Here is a 13,313-nt window from a genome sequence, read left to right as displayed (position 1 = left end):
ATGCTGTCTTGGGGAGGAAGGGGGGGAGAAAATTTAAAACTCAAAAGCTTATGGGAGTGATTATTGAAAACTAAAAATAATTAATTAAAACTTCCCAGCAAGGGGGGGAGGGGGCTGGGCGATGGATAGTCTCTGTCTTTGTTGACCCTCCCACCGTCAATCTGAGAGGGGTAGACAAAGTCTCATTCTCAAGAGACCCTCAGTCTGAGGAGCAGACATGGTCCCTCTTCCCAGAACCCCCCAACATAAGGGTCAGACATAGTCCTGCCCTAGAACATTCCTCCCCCTCAGTCTCAGGAGAGGAGGCATCACGCCTGATCTCAGGGAACCCAGAGTCTGAGGAAGGAGACACGACCCTGTTCTAAGGGATTGCTCAGTGGAGGGGAAGAAATATGGCACCTGCCCTCAGAGAGCCCCCATAGAAATGCAGAGATGTGTCCTGGCAAGATAAGCCCTTCTCTGCTTTCCCAGCCACTGACTAGGCTTTCTCAGAGTTCAGTCATTTTTCATGTGTCTCTCCTTACTTAACTCCTGCAGCTCACTGCCACGGAGCTAGACCCTTCCCTCTCCTCCTGTGGGCTGGCTAACTGGGGGCTCGCTTCTCCCAGGGAGAGGACAGCAGTCAGCTGTCAGAAGCACCGCCAGCTCACCCCCTCTTCTGACATCAGCCAGTCCGGCACGGGCATCCCGGTCCTCTCCATCTGCTTGGATTGCACTGTCCCTTGGCACTTTCCCTGGGGCTGCCCTTCCTCCCTCTCCATCTGTACAGTCTTCCACCCACCTTAATCGTCTCTGATACTTAACAGCAAGTACTGTTAAATATGTGCAGCCCTTGTGTGGGCCCAATCCTAGAAATGGAGCCAGGAGGAGAAAAGATGAGCTGACCTAAGATTCTATAAGCCAGGATATAGATAGAGCATTGGGCCTTGGAGTCAGGAAGACCTGAGTACAAATTCAGCCTCAGACACTTACTAGCTATGGAACCCTAGGCAAGTCACTTAACCCCTGTGTGCCTCAGTTTTCTCCTCTGTGAAATGGGGACAACAGTAGCACTTATCTCCTAGGGTTGTTGTGAGGATCTTATTTAAAAAGTGCTTAGCGCAGTGTTTGACACATAATAAGCACTTACTAAGTCCTTGACATTTCTTCTTTCCTCCCTCCCTCCCTCCCTTTCTTTCTCCCTTCCTCTCTCCTTTTCTTCTTTCCTTCCTCCTTCCCTTCCTTCCTTCCTCCCTCCCTCCCTTCCTTCCTCCTTCTCTTCTTTCCTTCCTCCCTCCCTCCCTTCCTTTCTTCCTCCCTTCCTGATAAAGGGATTTGCCTCATCAGGAGCTCCCCACTGAACTTGTAAAATCTTAGATCCTAGATAACGAAAACTAAGTTTCCTCTCCTAAGCCACGTAAGAGTTGTGATCTGCTTTGATGGAGAGGGTTCACAAACCAAAGAAATAAGATCTTTGATGGCATCAGCTGACATTAATTAATTATTAATTTATATCTAGATCAAAACAGATGGGAGACTGAGGCCTGAGAAAGGGGACAAGAATAAATGATGTGTAGAATCTGAATTGGGTGGATTCCTCCCTGGCCTGTCCCTTGGGCCCAAGTGCTGGTATCAGCTCAAATCTGTGTTAGATCCATTGTTAAATTTTCAATGAGAGCATTTACCCCCATGAAAATTGTCAAATGCTACAAATCAGAACTCAATTTATGGTGTTGTTGATTATTTAGGCTTAAGAAAGTGATAGAGAAAAATGTCAATAATGCAAATTCAACCTAAAAAGCTCATTTTTTCAGAAAGCAGATTGTTAAACATTTACCAGCATACCACTGCTTTGGCCCCAGCCCATGGTCCCTTAAGCAGACCTAGCAGTAATAGAGAGCCCGGCTGCTGGCAGGAGGTAGTCCCCAGGCTGCCTTTCCCCAGAGGTTGTCTGCACCAGGTCCTCCCCTCCTGTAAATGTTCCAGGATCAAATCAACTGGGGCCCTTGATTGACTACAGCTGGCTTTTAAAGACCCTAAAGGAGGGAAGGTAGAGACACAAGCCTGGCTCCAGCTTTGATTCTCTCTACTTTGCCCTTCAGTCAAGTGGGAAAGGGGAAGGAAAGAAGGCAATTCAATTCAACAAGCATTTCCTGGGCACTTATTCTGTGTGGAGAGAGGGGAGACATAAATGAATAAGATTGGTCTTCCTATCCAGGAGCTCATAATTATGTCTTCCAAGCCAGGGGTCAAAAGGAAGTGCAGAAGGGGCTGACTTCGAGGCCTTCACTCCCCCCAGAGGGGACCAAGGTCAATTAACTTTGAATGTAAAAGGGAGGGAGAGACAGAGGGGGGACAATCAGAGAGCTAGGCTGGAGGGTCTGAACCTTGGCTAAGGCCTGAGATGCTGATTTCTACCTTTCTCCTTTCTACTGCCTGAACTCTAGGGAAATCAAAATGGCATTTCTTTCACTTGGGTCCAAAAAGATCAACTTCATAAGTATAAGATGGAGGAGATACAGCAGAAAAAGATCTGGGGGTTTTAATGGACTACAAGCTCAATAGGAGTCAATAGTGTGATATGGCAACCTGCAATCATGTAACCCTAGGCTACCATTGCAGGCTGGGCCTAACTCAGTTCAGGTTTGATAATGGAACAAAATGAGACACTGGTAGGTGATTCAGCAGTTAACAAAAAGAGATTTACTTAGCTATAACCAGAGAATGGGCAGCTACTGGGAGAACTCTGGGCCTAGAGTCAGGAAGACTCATCTTCCTGAGTTCACATCTGTCCCGTTTGCCTCAGTTTCCTCATCTGTAAAAGAAGTTGGAGAAGGAAATGGCAAACCACTCCCATACCTTTGCCAGGAAAACCCCAAACAGGGTCACAAAGAGTTAGACATGATCAAAACGTCTAAATAACAACAAAATCTTCACCCCCATGAGAAGTCTCTGAGAGATCACTCCCCTTCCTCTGTGGGGACCAGTTAGACATTTTCACCTCTCCCTTGTTACCAGAAAGCAAGTTCCCTCCCAACAATACCACCCTTGGTGCTCCAAGCCCTCCCTTGGGAGGAGTTATGCCATGAACACCAGGTATGTACTGGCAGCAACGTGAGGGGACTAACACCAATGCCCATTCTTCTGCCACTGGCAGCCATTCTGAATGGTACCTCTGCCCTTGTGTCAGGACAGGACAAGAGCCTCTGCTGAGGCCTGAGCTCTCCTGCCCTATCCTGGATCACATCATTTCAGTGGGTCTGTGTACCGCTACACTGCCCCTGCTGGGGTCTGACTGCCCCATGATTGCAGGTCCTGAAGCTGCCCCCTTTGGCAAAAATGCTCAGCAGGTGCCTGTGGGTGCTGCTGCCGGGGCCTGACTCTGCCCTCCTGTGATGGGTCAAAGACAGAAAGCCACACAAAAACTCACAGAGCCAAGACTTCTGGAGACCAGGACATGGGCTCTATTCTCTCTGCTCAAGGAGTAGCAATTTCTGTGAGGATGAGGAGATGCTCCTGAGGCCCAGTTCTGTGTCCTTTCCCTGGGAGAGATGGGAGGGGGAGAGACAGATAGACTGGGAGGGAGGGAGAGACAGAGACAGACAGAAAGAAACATGGACAGACAGTGAGGAGGGAGAAACAAGAGAGAGAGACAGACAGAGATAGACAGAGAGACAAACAGAGACACAGAGAGAGACAGAAACAGAGGAGAGAAAGCCAGAAACAGACAGACGGGGAGAGGAAATCACCAAAGAGAGAGAGAGAGAGACAGAGCAGCAGGATAGACAGCAACAGAGAGACAAGGGATGAGAGAAACAGAAAGTAGAAACAGAAAAATGGGAGAGAGAGAGAGAGAGAGAGAAAACTTTTTAAATTTTTAAATGCAGCACCTCTGTCTGTCCTCAGCTAATGAAATGAGATGCCACTGGCACATTTGTCTAAATCCCCACATTCAGAAATGTTCCTAGGCTCCCGAGGGGGATTTAGCATCATCCTTCCAATGGCCTCAATGACTTGCACAAAAGAATCAAAACAACAACAACCCATCAAAATCCATGTGGCCAAATTGTGGTTGCTATCTCAAGTTCCAAATTAAAAGATAAACCCAACTCAGAGAGTTCCTCCAGCACATCTGTTGGACAATCCTAAAATGCCAGGGGTTTGCCTTGCTCTTCATTCTCTCTCTATCAGGTCCCTCCTGCCCGCCCTCCCAATGGCTGGTGATGTCCAGAAACAATTATAGGCTGGAGGACCACCAGTCCAGCTGCACAGTCATTTCCAAAAAGTCATCCAGAACTAAACAGTTTACACAATTCTGAATCCCTTAAAGCTCACAAGACCCTTTCAGAAGGCTTCCACCAAGGCAATTGATGGTGACCATTAGCAGTTCAAAGGCATCATCAACAAAGGCCTGAGTACTAGTTCTTCTAATGAGGGGGAAAATCTCTTTCTTGATCCTGAAAAAATTCAGTCCCTCCTGAGTGCTTTGAAGGTAAACTGAGTTCTGAAGAGGTTTCCCCAATAGAACTTGAAGGAGGTTTAAATTACCTGGCTGGAAGGCTCAACAAAGCTGGAAGGCCTCAAGCAGTTTACTACATTTATCTTTAGGGTCTGTGTCTTAAGAACACAGATCGTGCTCACGTCTGTTTCTCTTTGCTGAATGGCTGCCTGCAGTTTACTCTCTAATCACCGGGAGTGGGTAGTGCCTCAAAGGAAGAAATTAAAGTCTCTGGAGGCACCATCTTAAAAGTTTTCATTGGCATGAAAACCAGTCTGGGCTCACCTTGCTCTACACTGCCTCTCCCCCACTTTCAACTAGCTCGTTGTGCCAACTCCTCCAGTTGGTCTGTTCTGGCTCTGCCCCTCATAATTTAGTTTTGATACAGTGCAAAACTGGAACAAAAACGAGACATTGGTCAGAGATTTACTGAGCCATAGCCGGAAAAGGATATTCAACAAGAATAGGTGTTAAGGTCATCTCAAGGGGACTCAGTGGACAGAGCGCTGGGCCTGGAGAAGACCTGAATTCAAATCTGGCCTCAGACACTTACTAGCTGTGTGACCCTGGGCAAGTCATTTAACTGATGTCTGCCTCAGGTTCCTCATCTATAAAATGAGCTGGAAGAGAAAATGGCAAACCACTCTGGTATCTTTGCCAAGAAAACTCTAAATGGGGTCACAAAGTCAGATAAAACTGAAAAACAAGTTGATTCAGCTGAGTGAACTTCCCATATCTGAGTTGCGCATCATAATCCACCAATGAGGCATCCATTAGTGCCCTTGGACTGCTGAATGTTTCATACTCAAACTGCCCAGAAGTGATGGCATCAGCCTAAATCTTTAGTTCTCTGGGCCAACCAAGAATTGAGGATGGTCTCAATAACTTTTAAGGAAAAATTAGCCTAAAGTGCATGAAAGTGTTAGGATATTATACTACTCCAGCCATAGCTACATTAAGAGGCATAATGAGTTGAAATCCAGCCTTAGACACTTGACACTTACAAGCTGTGTGACCCTGGGCAAGTCACTTAACCCCAACTGCCTCACTAAAAAAAAAGAAAAAAAAAGAGGCATAACATCCAGGAATAGGAAGGGGATGGTTGCATTCCTTTTAGCCCTATTCAGACTATCTGGAGTACTCTGTTTGGTTCTGAGTGAAATATTTAGTGAAAAAATGTTTTTGATTGACTGGATAATACCCAGAACAGGGCAACAGGATGATAAAGGACTGAAGTAACAAGGCACCTGAAGGAGAGACAGGAGGCATGTACCAGGCAAATCCTACCACCTGAACACCACCTTGACCACCACCTTACCTTAGATACAAATGGATTTTAGTCCAGGACCCTGAACCCCAAAGCCTCACCAATGTCAGCTCTTCCCAGAACACTATCCCTGCTTCCAGCCCAGTCCCCAAAGCCATCCTCCAGGGAAACAGGCCTTGGAGAGATAAGACTTTTTGACTCCCTCTACAGAGTGCTGCAGCCCCCACCTCCCCTGCAGAGTCAGGAGAGAAAGCCTTCACCACTACCAAAGTCCTCGACATTGTCAAATGGTTCCACATTATTAACGGGTATGGTTTTATCAGTAGAGATGGCATTAAAGAAGATGCAATACCATTTCCTTTACCTCTGGCACCTTAGGGACCACAGGGCCTTTTCACTTGCCCCATAGTTGAATTTTCCTAAGTGTATTGTTTTCCCCAATTAAATTGGGAGCTCCTTGAAACTGGGCTCTCTATTTGGATCCCCAGCACTTTGCACAAAGTTATCTATTAATGGGTGCTTTTCCATTCATTCATCAAATCAAGCCCTATGAGATTCAGTGGAAGGAAATGAGTTAACTGGGAGAACAAGGGACATGGGAAGGACAAGAGAACTTTCTTTAAGTATTTGAAAGCTTGTCCAGTGGAAGAAGGATCAGCTTTGTTATGATTTGCTCCAGAGGGCAGGACTAGAATAATAGTGAGAGGTAACCCAGAGGCACATTTAGTCTTGACGTGGGAGGAAAAACTGCCTTATAGCAGGAACTGTCCCAAAGTGGAATAAGTTGCCTCATGGGATGCCCCTCAAAGGAGCTCTACAAAGGTTGGATGACCACTCATTAGTCTAAATGACTCCCAGGGTTCCTTCTCACTCAGAAAGTCTGTGATTCTCTGAAACCGGGACAAGAAAATAGGGCGGCATTTATACAGGTTTGCAAAATGCTTTGCATATATTATCTCATTTGAGATAATGAGATAATCTCAGGCTGTGGGTACAGGAATCCAGGATCTGCTTTACAGAGCTTCGGGGAAGAACACCTGCCTTCAGCCCTCTTGCATTTCCAGCTCTTCCACATCGTGAATGCTGGTGGTCATCAAACTCTCTCTCTCTCTCTCTCTCTCTCTCACACACACACACACACACACACACACAAACACACACACACACACACACACAAGCTAGATGTGAATCTTGGCTCTGCTACTTACCACCTGTGTGTCCTCTAGAAAGTCACCTAACCTTTCTGTGGCTCAGTTTCCTCATCTGTAAAATGAAAGGGTTGGACAAGGCAGTCTTAGAGGTCCCTTTCAGCTCTACAGTCGTGATCCTTTGATCGACTTAATTTCTTGAAAGATGGATGGGAACACAGAATTCGAGTCAAGCGATAGAGAAAAGAGTAATGACCTCAGTCTCCTTTGTAAACTAAGGATCCATATATTCATGCCTGGAAAAGGCATGTCACAGAGGAAGAACAAATGATAACACATGGACGTTAATTCTACAATGGCTATGTTAAAAGACACTGTGCCACCGACTGTCTTCACCCAAAGTTACTTTGTATTTACATGTGAGAGTGGAGAAGCTAGGTGACAGGTAGGTGGATAGAGCGCTGAGCCTGGATTCAGGAGGACCTGAGTTCAAATTTAGCCTAAGACACTCACTAGCTGTGTGACCCTGGGCAAGTCACTTCTATTGCCTCCCAAGGACAGAGAGTGGGGGGGCAGCACAGCATGGGGGTAAGTCAGACCAAGGTTCAAGTCTTGCCTGAGACATATATTGGTTGCGTGACTTTAAGAAGCACAAGGCTAAGATGTGTAGCTGCTTATCTGCTTTGAGAAAGTAATTCCCCTCACTGGGAGTTCTCCATAGGAATGAAATCACAGGTCAATACAAATGAAAGGGGGAAGAGGGTAAATATAAATTTGGCTAGTTCAAATCAGGAATGTTGAGCCAGACTGGGAGTGCGGACAGGTTAAGAAGTTAGGGTTTGGGGTCCTTAGAGAACACAGATGTACCCTTGGGTGACCATTCCTTCCCTGGCACTAACCTGAGTACCATCCCCCTTACTGGGAGCAGGGGGGAGGGGGAGGAGCAAGGAGACAGGTCTGCACAAATCTCTGTCAGAGCTCCAGGCACTTAAGAGTCTGGTCCCACAGTCCTTCCCAATCAGTTGTTTCATTGTTCCAGGGATGACTTCTCTCTCTCAACCAGACTGTGAGCTCCCCGCTGTGGAAACAGCCCCACTGTCAGTCAGGAGATCTAGTTTTCCGAGGACTCTCTGGTGCCTTCGGACGTTCCTACTGCTTTCTGGGCTTCAGTTTCCTTCTCCTCTTCCTTAGAAAGAAGAGGATGGACCAGATGGCCTCTACGGGCCCTGCCAGCTCGGATCGGACGTTTCGAGAGGTGTAGTTGATCCGTAAATTGGATAGACACAGCAGGAGGGTCTCAGCCCGGTTCAGGCCAAGGACTGGTTCGAAGAATGGCTTGACGGCCCTCAGACTAAATTCCTGTATGATCTCGGCCAGATCACTTCTTCTCTGTAGGCCTCAGTTTCTTCTTTTGTAAAATGAGGGAGAGGGAACTAAATAATGTAGAAGGTCCTTTCTTGTTCTCAAACCAGGATTCAAGGAATTTCGGACTCCTCCCTGCCGCTCTCTTCCCTCCCTCTTTCCCCAAGGCCCAGGAAGCCCTATAGGGGAGGCAAGTGTGCCCTTTGGCATCAGCCCAGGTGAGTGCCAGGGGCGGCAGGAAAGAGAAGCAAGAGGGCGAGGGACTAGGACAGGTGTTGTGCAATATCTTGGATTCCCTAGGAGCTCGTCCGGGTAGGCTGTGACCACATGGGGCAAGGATGGGGAGCAGGAGAGCTGTGCCCAGTGCTCCAGGCGACCCAGGGTAGGGTGGGAAGGCAAGCAGGAGAGGGACTACACCCTCTCCCCATCCTCCCTCTCGGTGGGCAGCGCAGGTGTCTCGGATCCAACGCTTAGGCAAAAGGGGACCCTCGGGATTCCTGCAGCCCCCAGATGAACCCCCTTCCTCAGCTACAGGCTGACTCAGCACCCTCAGTCCAATCCCGACCCCTTTGCGGGGGCACAGCGGGACCTTCAGCTCGGACAGAGCGGCGAACCGAGGGTCACTCTCTCGGAGCCCGGAGCTCGGAGCCAGAGAGCCCAGACCCCGTATGTGTTCTCAGCACCAGAATGGTGCGAGATTCGGGTGGGGCAGTCCCGGCTCTGGCCAGCTCCCTGCGCCGCAAGCTGAGTCTAACTACCAGGTGGCGCGATTATCCTATTCATTGAGGGAATCCACACTGCCACCGGCTTAAAATCGCTTCTTGGGGCTGGCGCAAATGTACCCTGTCCGGGTAGCTCCGCCGCGGCCATGTAGACCCGTCCACCCTGGTTCTCCAGCCCTAGTAGAGCCCTCTGCCTGTAGCCCGCAGCATCTCCCCAAAAGCCGGCGCGGGCTCTTTAAGACTTCGAGGTGGGGCGGTTGGGACCTCACCCCCCCCCCTCCTTCAGGCCCCGCCCTCCAGGCTGGGCTCATTAGCATGGCCCCGCCCCCGTCACTGCTAGGCTCTGGCGGCTCCAGCGCTGCCAGTGTCCAGGGCTGGAGGGACACGCGGCGGGCGGCTCGGAGGTGGAGGCACTGGTTCCGTTTCTCCGGCCCAGGGGAAGGGAGCGGCGGAGCCCAAAGCGAGGGCCGTCTGCACAAACAGTCCGAGAGGCAGGGGTAGGCTTGAGGCTGAGCTAGGTGCTGGAGCCGGAGCTGGAGAAGGAGCCAGGTGCGCCCGGGGCGCACTCAGAGCGAAAAGCTGACCGCGCGAAGGGACTGAGCCGGAGCGGAGAAGCCAGCGCCCGGGGAGGTTGGCGGGGCGGGCGCGGGGCTGCCGGGAATGTGAGTCCGCAAAGCCCCCGGAGCCGGGACGGGAGCCAGCGCGCCCCTGGGGCGATGTGATTCCCGCGGCCGGGAGCCCGAGCCCGAGCCGGAGCGGGCGCGACGCGATGGTGCGGGGCGCTCCCCGGGGGTTGGGGCCGCCGCTACTGCTGCTCGCGCTGTGGCTGCAGGGCCGGGGGGGCAGCGCGGCGCCCGCGCCCCGGACCGAGGAGCTGAGCCTGGGAGTGGTGAGTGCGGACCGCGGGGGAAGGGTACGATGGGCGGAAGGAGGGAAGGGGCACTCGACCAACCCCCGACAGTCAATCCCCCGACCCTCGGGCTCTGATACCCTGGCTCTCCGAGCCCGGAGGGCAAAGCGCGGAGGAGGCAGCAGGCCGGAACCCCCCATTGCCCCCGAGCGGCCGCGAAAGCACGCGGGGAAAAGTTTATCTGGAGCCCAGGAAGAAGACGGGGAGCGGGAAGAAGGGAGGAGGGTCAGCTGCCCCCAGAGGGACGGCTGAACATCCTATGCGATGGACAGGAGGCAAAAGAGAGCGTTAGATGTATGTGGGGGGAGGGAGCTTCACAGCACAACTGGCCAGGGCGAAGTCCCAGTACCCCTCCCCTCCTTGGGACCTTGGCAGCTGTGGGTCTACCGTGGCCTCAGTGACAAGAGGTCTCCCCTACTCATCCCCAGCATCGGAGGCTTAAAAGCCCCAATCTTTCTGGCCTGGGGCCAGCCTCCTTGGAGATGGCTCCGTGTGGTTGTGTCGTGGGGCGGGAAGCAAAAGGCACTCCAGCCTGCTGGAGTGTCTGGGGCTTCGCGGAGGCGGCCTCCCAGACGTGTTGCACCCAGGAAAATTCGTTGTCGTCGGATCTGGACCTGTCACATGAGACATTCCTAAGTCTGGTTCTTCCCTCTTCTCCGGAGCATCCTTTTTTTCCTGCCAGTTCCCAGCGCAGCTTCTTCCTTTCCCATGCTGGTCCTAGAGGATTGCTCAGAAGCTGGGAGCCCTGGGTAACTGGCTTGGATTATGTTTTGCTTTTTTCCTGGAAGGATTTCTGCCAGCTGAGCAGATGTGAAGATTCCTCGGGAACCTGATGGTATTGAGGGTGCCCCGCAAAAGCTCCCCAAACCTGCCCAGTGCGTAGAGCCTTAAGAAACCTGTTTGCCAGCTCAGGCCCCTCGTGGTTTCCTCTCTGCCTCCAGCACCCACAGATCTTTTATTCTCAAAGGCACGGAATAGAGTAGAGAGATGTACCCATTTTACACATGTAGAAACTGAGTCACAGAGCTATAGTGCAGTCATACAAGGGCTCCAGATCCAGGAAAAGAGATCAGGTCCAGGTCTTTGCCTGGTAGCCTTCCCTATCAGCCAATCAGCCGTCTTGCCATTCTCAATTCCATCTTTCTAAGCCAAGGCGAGTTTCCAGTGCCCACTATTTTTTCCCCCTTTTCCTAACCGGTAAGTGATGCTGCTGTTGCTGCTACGGTCGCCCTGGAAACTAACCCGAGTCAGAGGACAAGAGATAAGTCAAATTCTGCAGTTTGCAATGTGTGGTCCCCAGAGCAAAGCCTGGATTGGCGTATTTTCTCCCGGGGTGTTTGGGTATGAAACTTCAGCTCCCCCCTCACTGTCCTTTTCCCCCTCCCCCCCACACTCACACACACATACAAGGGTCAGAAGGTCCAGGATCTGTGTTGTTTCAGAGCGGCCCTGCATGAGGCAGAGGAGGGCTTCCTGGTGGTGGTGTTGAATGACTTGAATGTTTTTTACCCACCTGCTGGATCTATCTGGACAGCCCCCTCCCTTGAACATGCCAACCCTCCGCCCTCTCTGAAAGCATTCTTCCCACCCACCCACTCTTTGAAATCCTCCGTTCATTTTTACACTAAGAGGATCTGTGCAGAGGCTAAGTGGGCATCCTTGCCCTGCTGCCTCATCTGGGGCCTATGTAAGTGATCCAAGCTGGGAAAAGGGAGTCCAGGAGAAAGGAGACCTCCCCCACCTCCCCAGGCCTGGGTATTCACAAGGTCAGGCTCAGGGTGGGGAGATGGGGGTTGGTGCAGTTTGGATAAGCCCAGGGAAAGGGGGTGGGGCAGTTCATTTGGGGGTGGCCCTTTGGGGGAGATGCTAGGGCCAGTTTTAGGGAGGCGGGTTCTGAAGCCCTTCTGTTCGCCAATTGCCCTGGCAAAGGTCCTCTGTTCTTCCGGTGTGACCCCCTCACCCCACTTTCTCATCCTTAGCTCACAGGACCCAGATCTCTTTCTCTTTGGGTGTTCGTGCCTGCTTCGTCCCACCCCCACTATGGCAGGAAAATGTCAGTCCCCTCCCACATCCGCTGCCTGGGGACCACATTTGCATTCCTTAATGGAGGTTCCTGTGGGGTCTTGCTTGGCCGGATGTGTTCCGGTTCCCGGGGCTGCCTTTGTTTCAGATCTGGGGGCACAATTCCAGGGGCTACCCTGAGTGCCCAGTTTCTCTGGGCTGGTGAGGGAAGGAGTGACCCAGGCATACAGGTCAGCCAAGGTTCTGTCCAGCAGGAGTCAGGCAGAGCTGTAAACCAGCCATGAGCATACCCCCTTCCCAGGGGCATCGTCTCTTCCACCTGCCAGGACCAAGCTGTGCATGAAGATCTGCCCCTCACTAGTCCATTCCTACCCTCCCCCATCCCCAGCTTTCCTAGGACAGTGAGCATGTGTTCATGTATGCATGTGTGTATATATATATGTTTGTGCCAGGTTACTATGAGAATAGTGTTTCTGTGTCCGAAGACAAAGACGTTAAACCCACCCCCACACAAGGTTTAGAACAGATATGGGAAAGGGAGGCAAAAGGGAGCCATATTCTTCCCACTGATACTGTCCAGGCAGCCCGTGGTAACCAGGAAGTCTAGAATCTGAATCCCTATTTTCCCTTAGACTCTCTTCCTAGCATCTTGTGGACATGTTTACCCCAGCTGCTACCCAGGCTAGAGTCATTTCTTCTCTCCTCTTTCCTCTCCTTTCCCCCTCAGACAGAACCCAATCCCTGCTGTTCTTTAAGGCTTAGGTCCAAGGGAAGACCAGAGCCCTGGAGGGGGAGAGGGTGGGAGGAAGGGTCCCCTCCAATCTCCTTCTAGCCCTCATTTATGGAGTCCTTTGCACTTCTCCCAGGAGCCCCACTGCTATCCTGAGCTCAGCAGCTCTCTACACCTCTAGTCATTGGCATCATTCTCAGAGTATTTCCTCAGTTGGAGTAAAACCTCTCTTGATCTGTGACAATTTCCTTTAAACCTCAGGCAGCATCTCAGGTCCATATGCTTCCTTCCACCTCCCTCCCCCATCCCTTCTGCAGTCTCTCCAGACCATCCACTCCCTCATATCTCCTCTCTCTTCTCTGTTCTAACTATGAATCACCCCCTCTCCCCTCCTATAGACTGCCAAAGAATGAGCATAATTGGAGGGGGGCGAAGAAAACTTGAGGCACACCTAGAGAAGAGGGCTAGATTTGCTTCAAATTCCAGCTCATCTTCCTAATACTTCTGTGACCTCAGACAAATGACCTAACCTCTCTGGGCCTTAGTTTCCTCATTTGTAAAATCAGAGAATTGGACCAAATGACCTCAGCAGTTCCTCCTAGCTCCAGCTCTATGATGCTGTTGACTTCAATTTTTTATATCGGCTTGTGTTATTCTCCTTCGGGATATTTTCAT

The 13,313-nt window shown here is 50.9% G+C and overlaps 1 protein-coding gene across 1 annotated transcript in view; it reads left to right on the top strand.

The window, feature by feature from the left end:
- The first annotated feature begins 9,745 nt into the window (after positions 1-9,745).
- The window catches only part of MMP17 (matrix metallopeptidase 17), a 59,778-nt gene continuing 56,210 nt past the window's right edge, over positions 9,746-13,313 (top strand). Inside the window, exon 1 of the mRNA XM_027844186.1 lies at positions 9,746-9,865. Within this exon, the coding sequence (XP_027699987.1) occupies positions 9,746-9,865 (120 nt within the window). The remainder of the gene's footprint in view (positions 9,866-13,313) is intronic.

Source organism: Vombatus ursinus, unplaced genomic scaffold (assembly GCF_900497805.2).
Source record: "Vombatus ursinus unplaced genomic scaffold, bare-nosed wombat genome assembly UNPS02014935.1, whole genome shotgun sequence".
Lineage (NCBI taxonomy): Eukaryota > Metazoa > Chordata > Mammalia > Diprotodontia > Vombatidae > Vombatus > Vombatus ursinus.
This window is presented reverse-complemented; position numbering and strand designations above follow the sequence as displayed.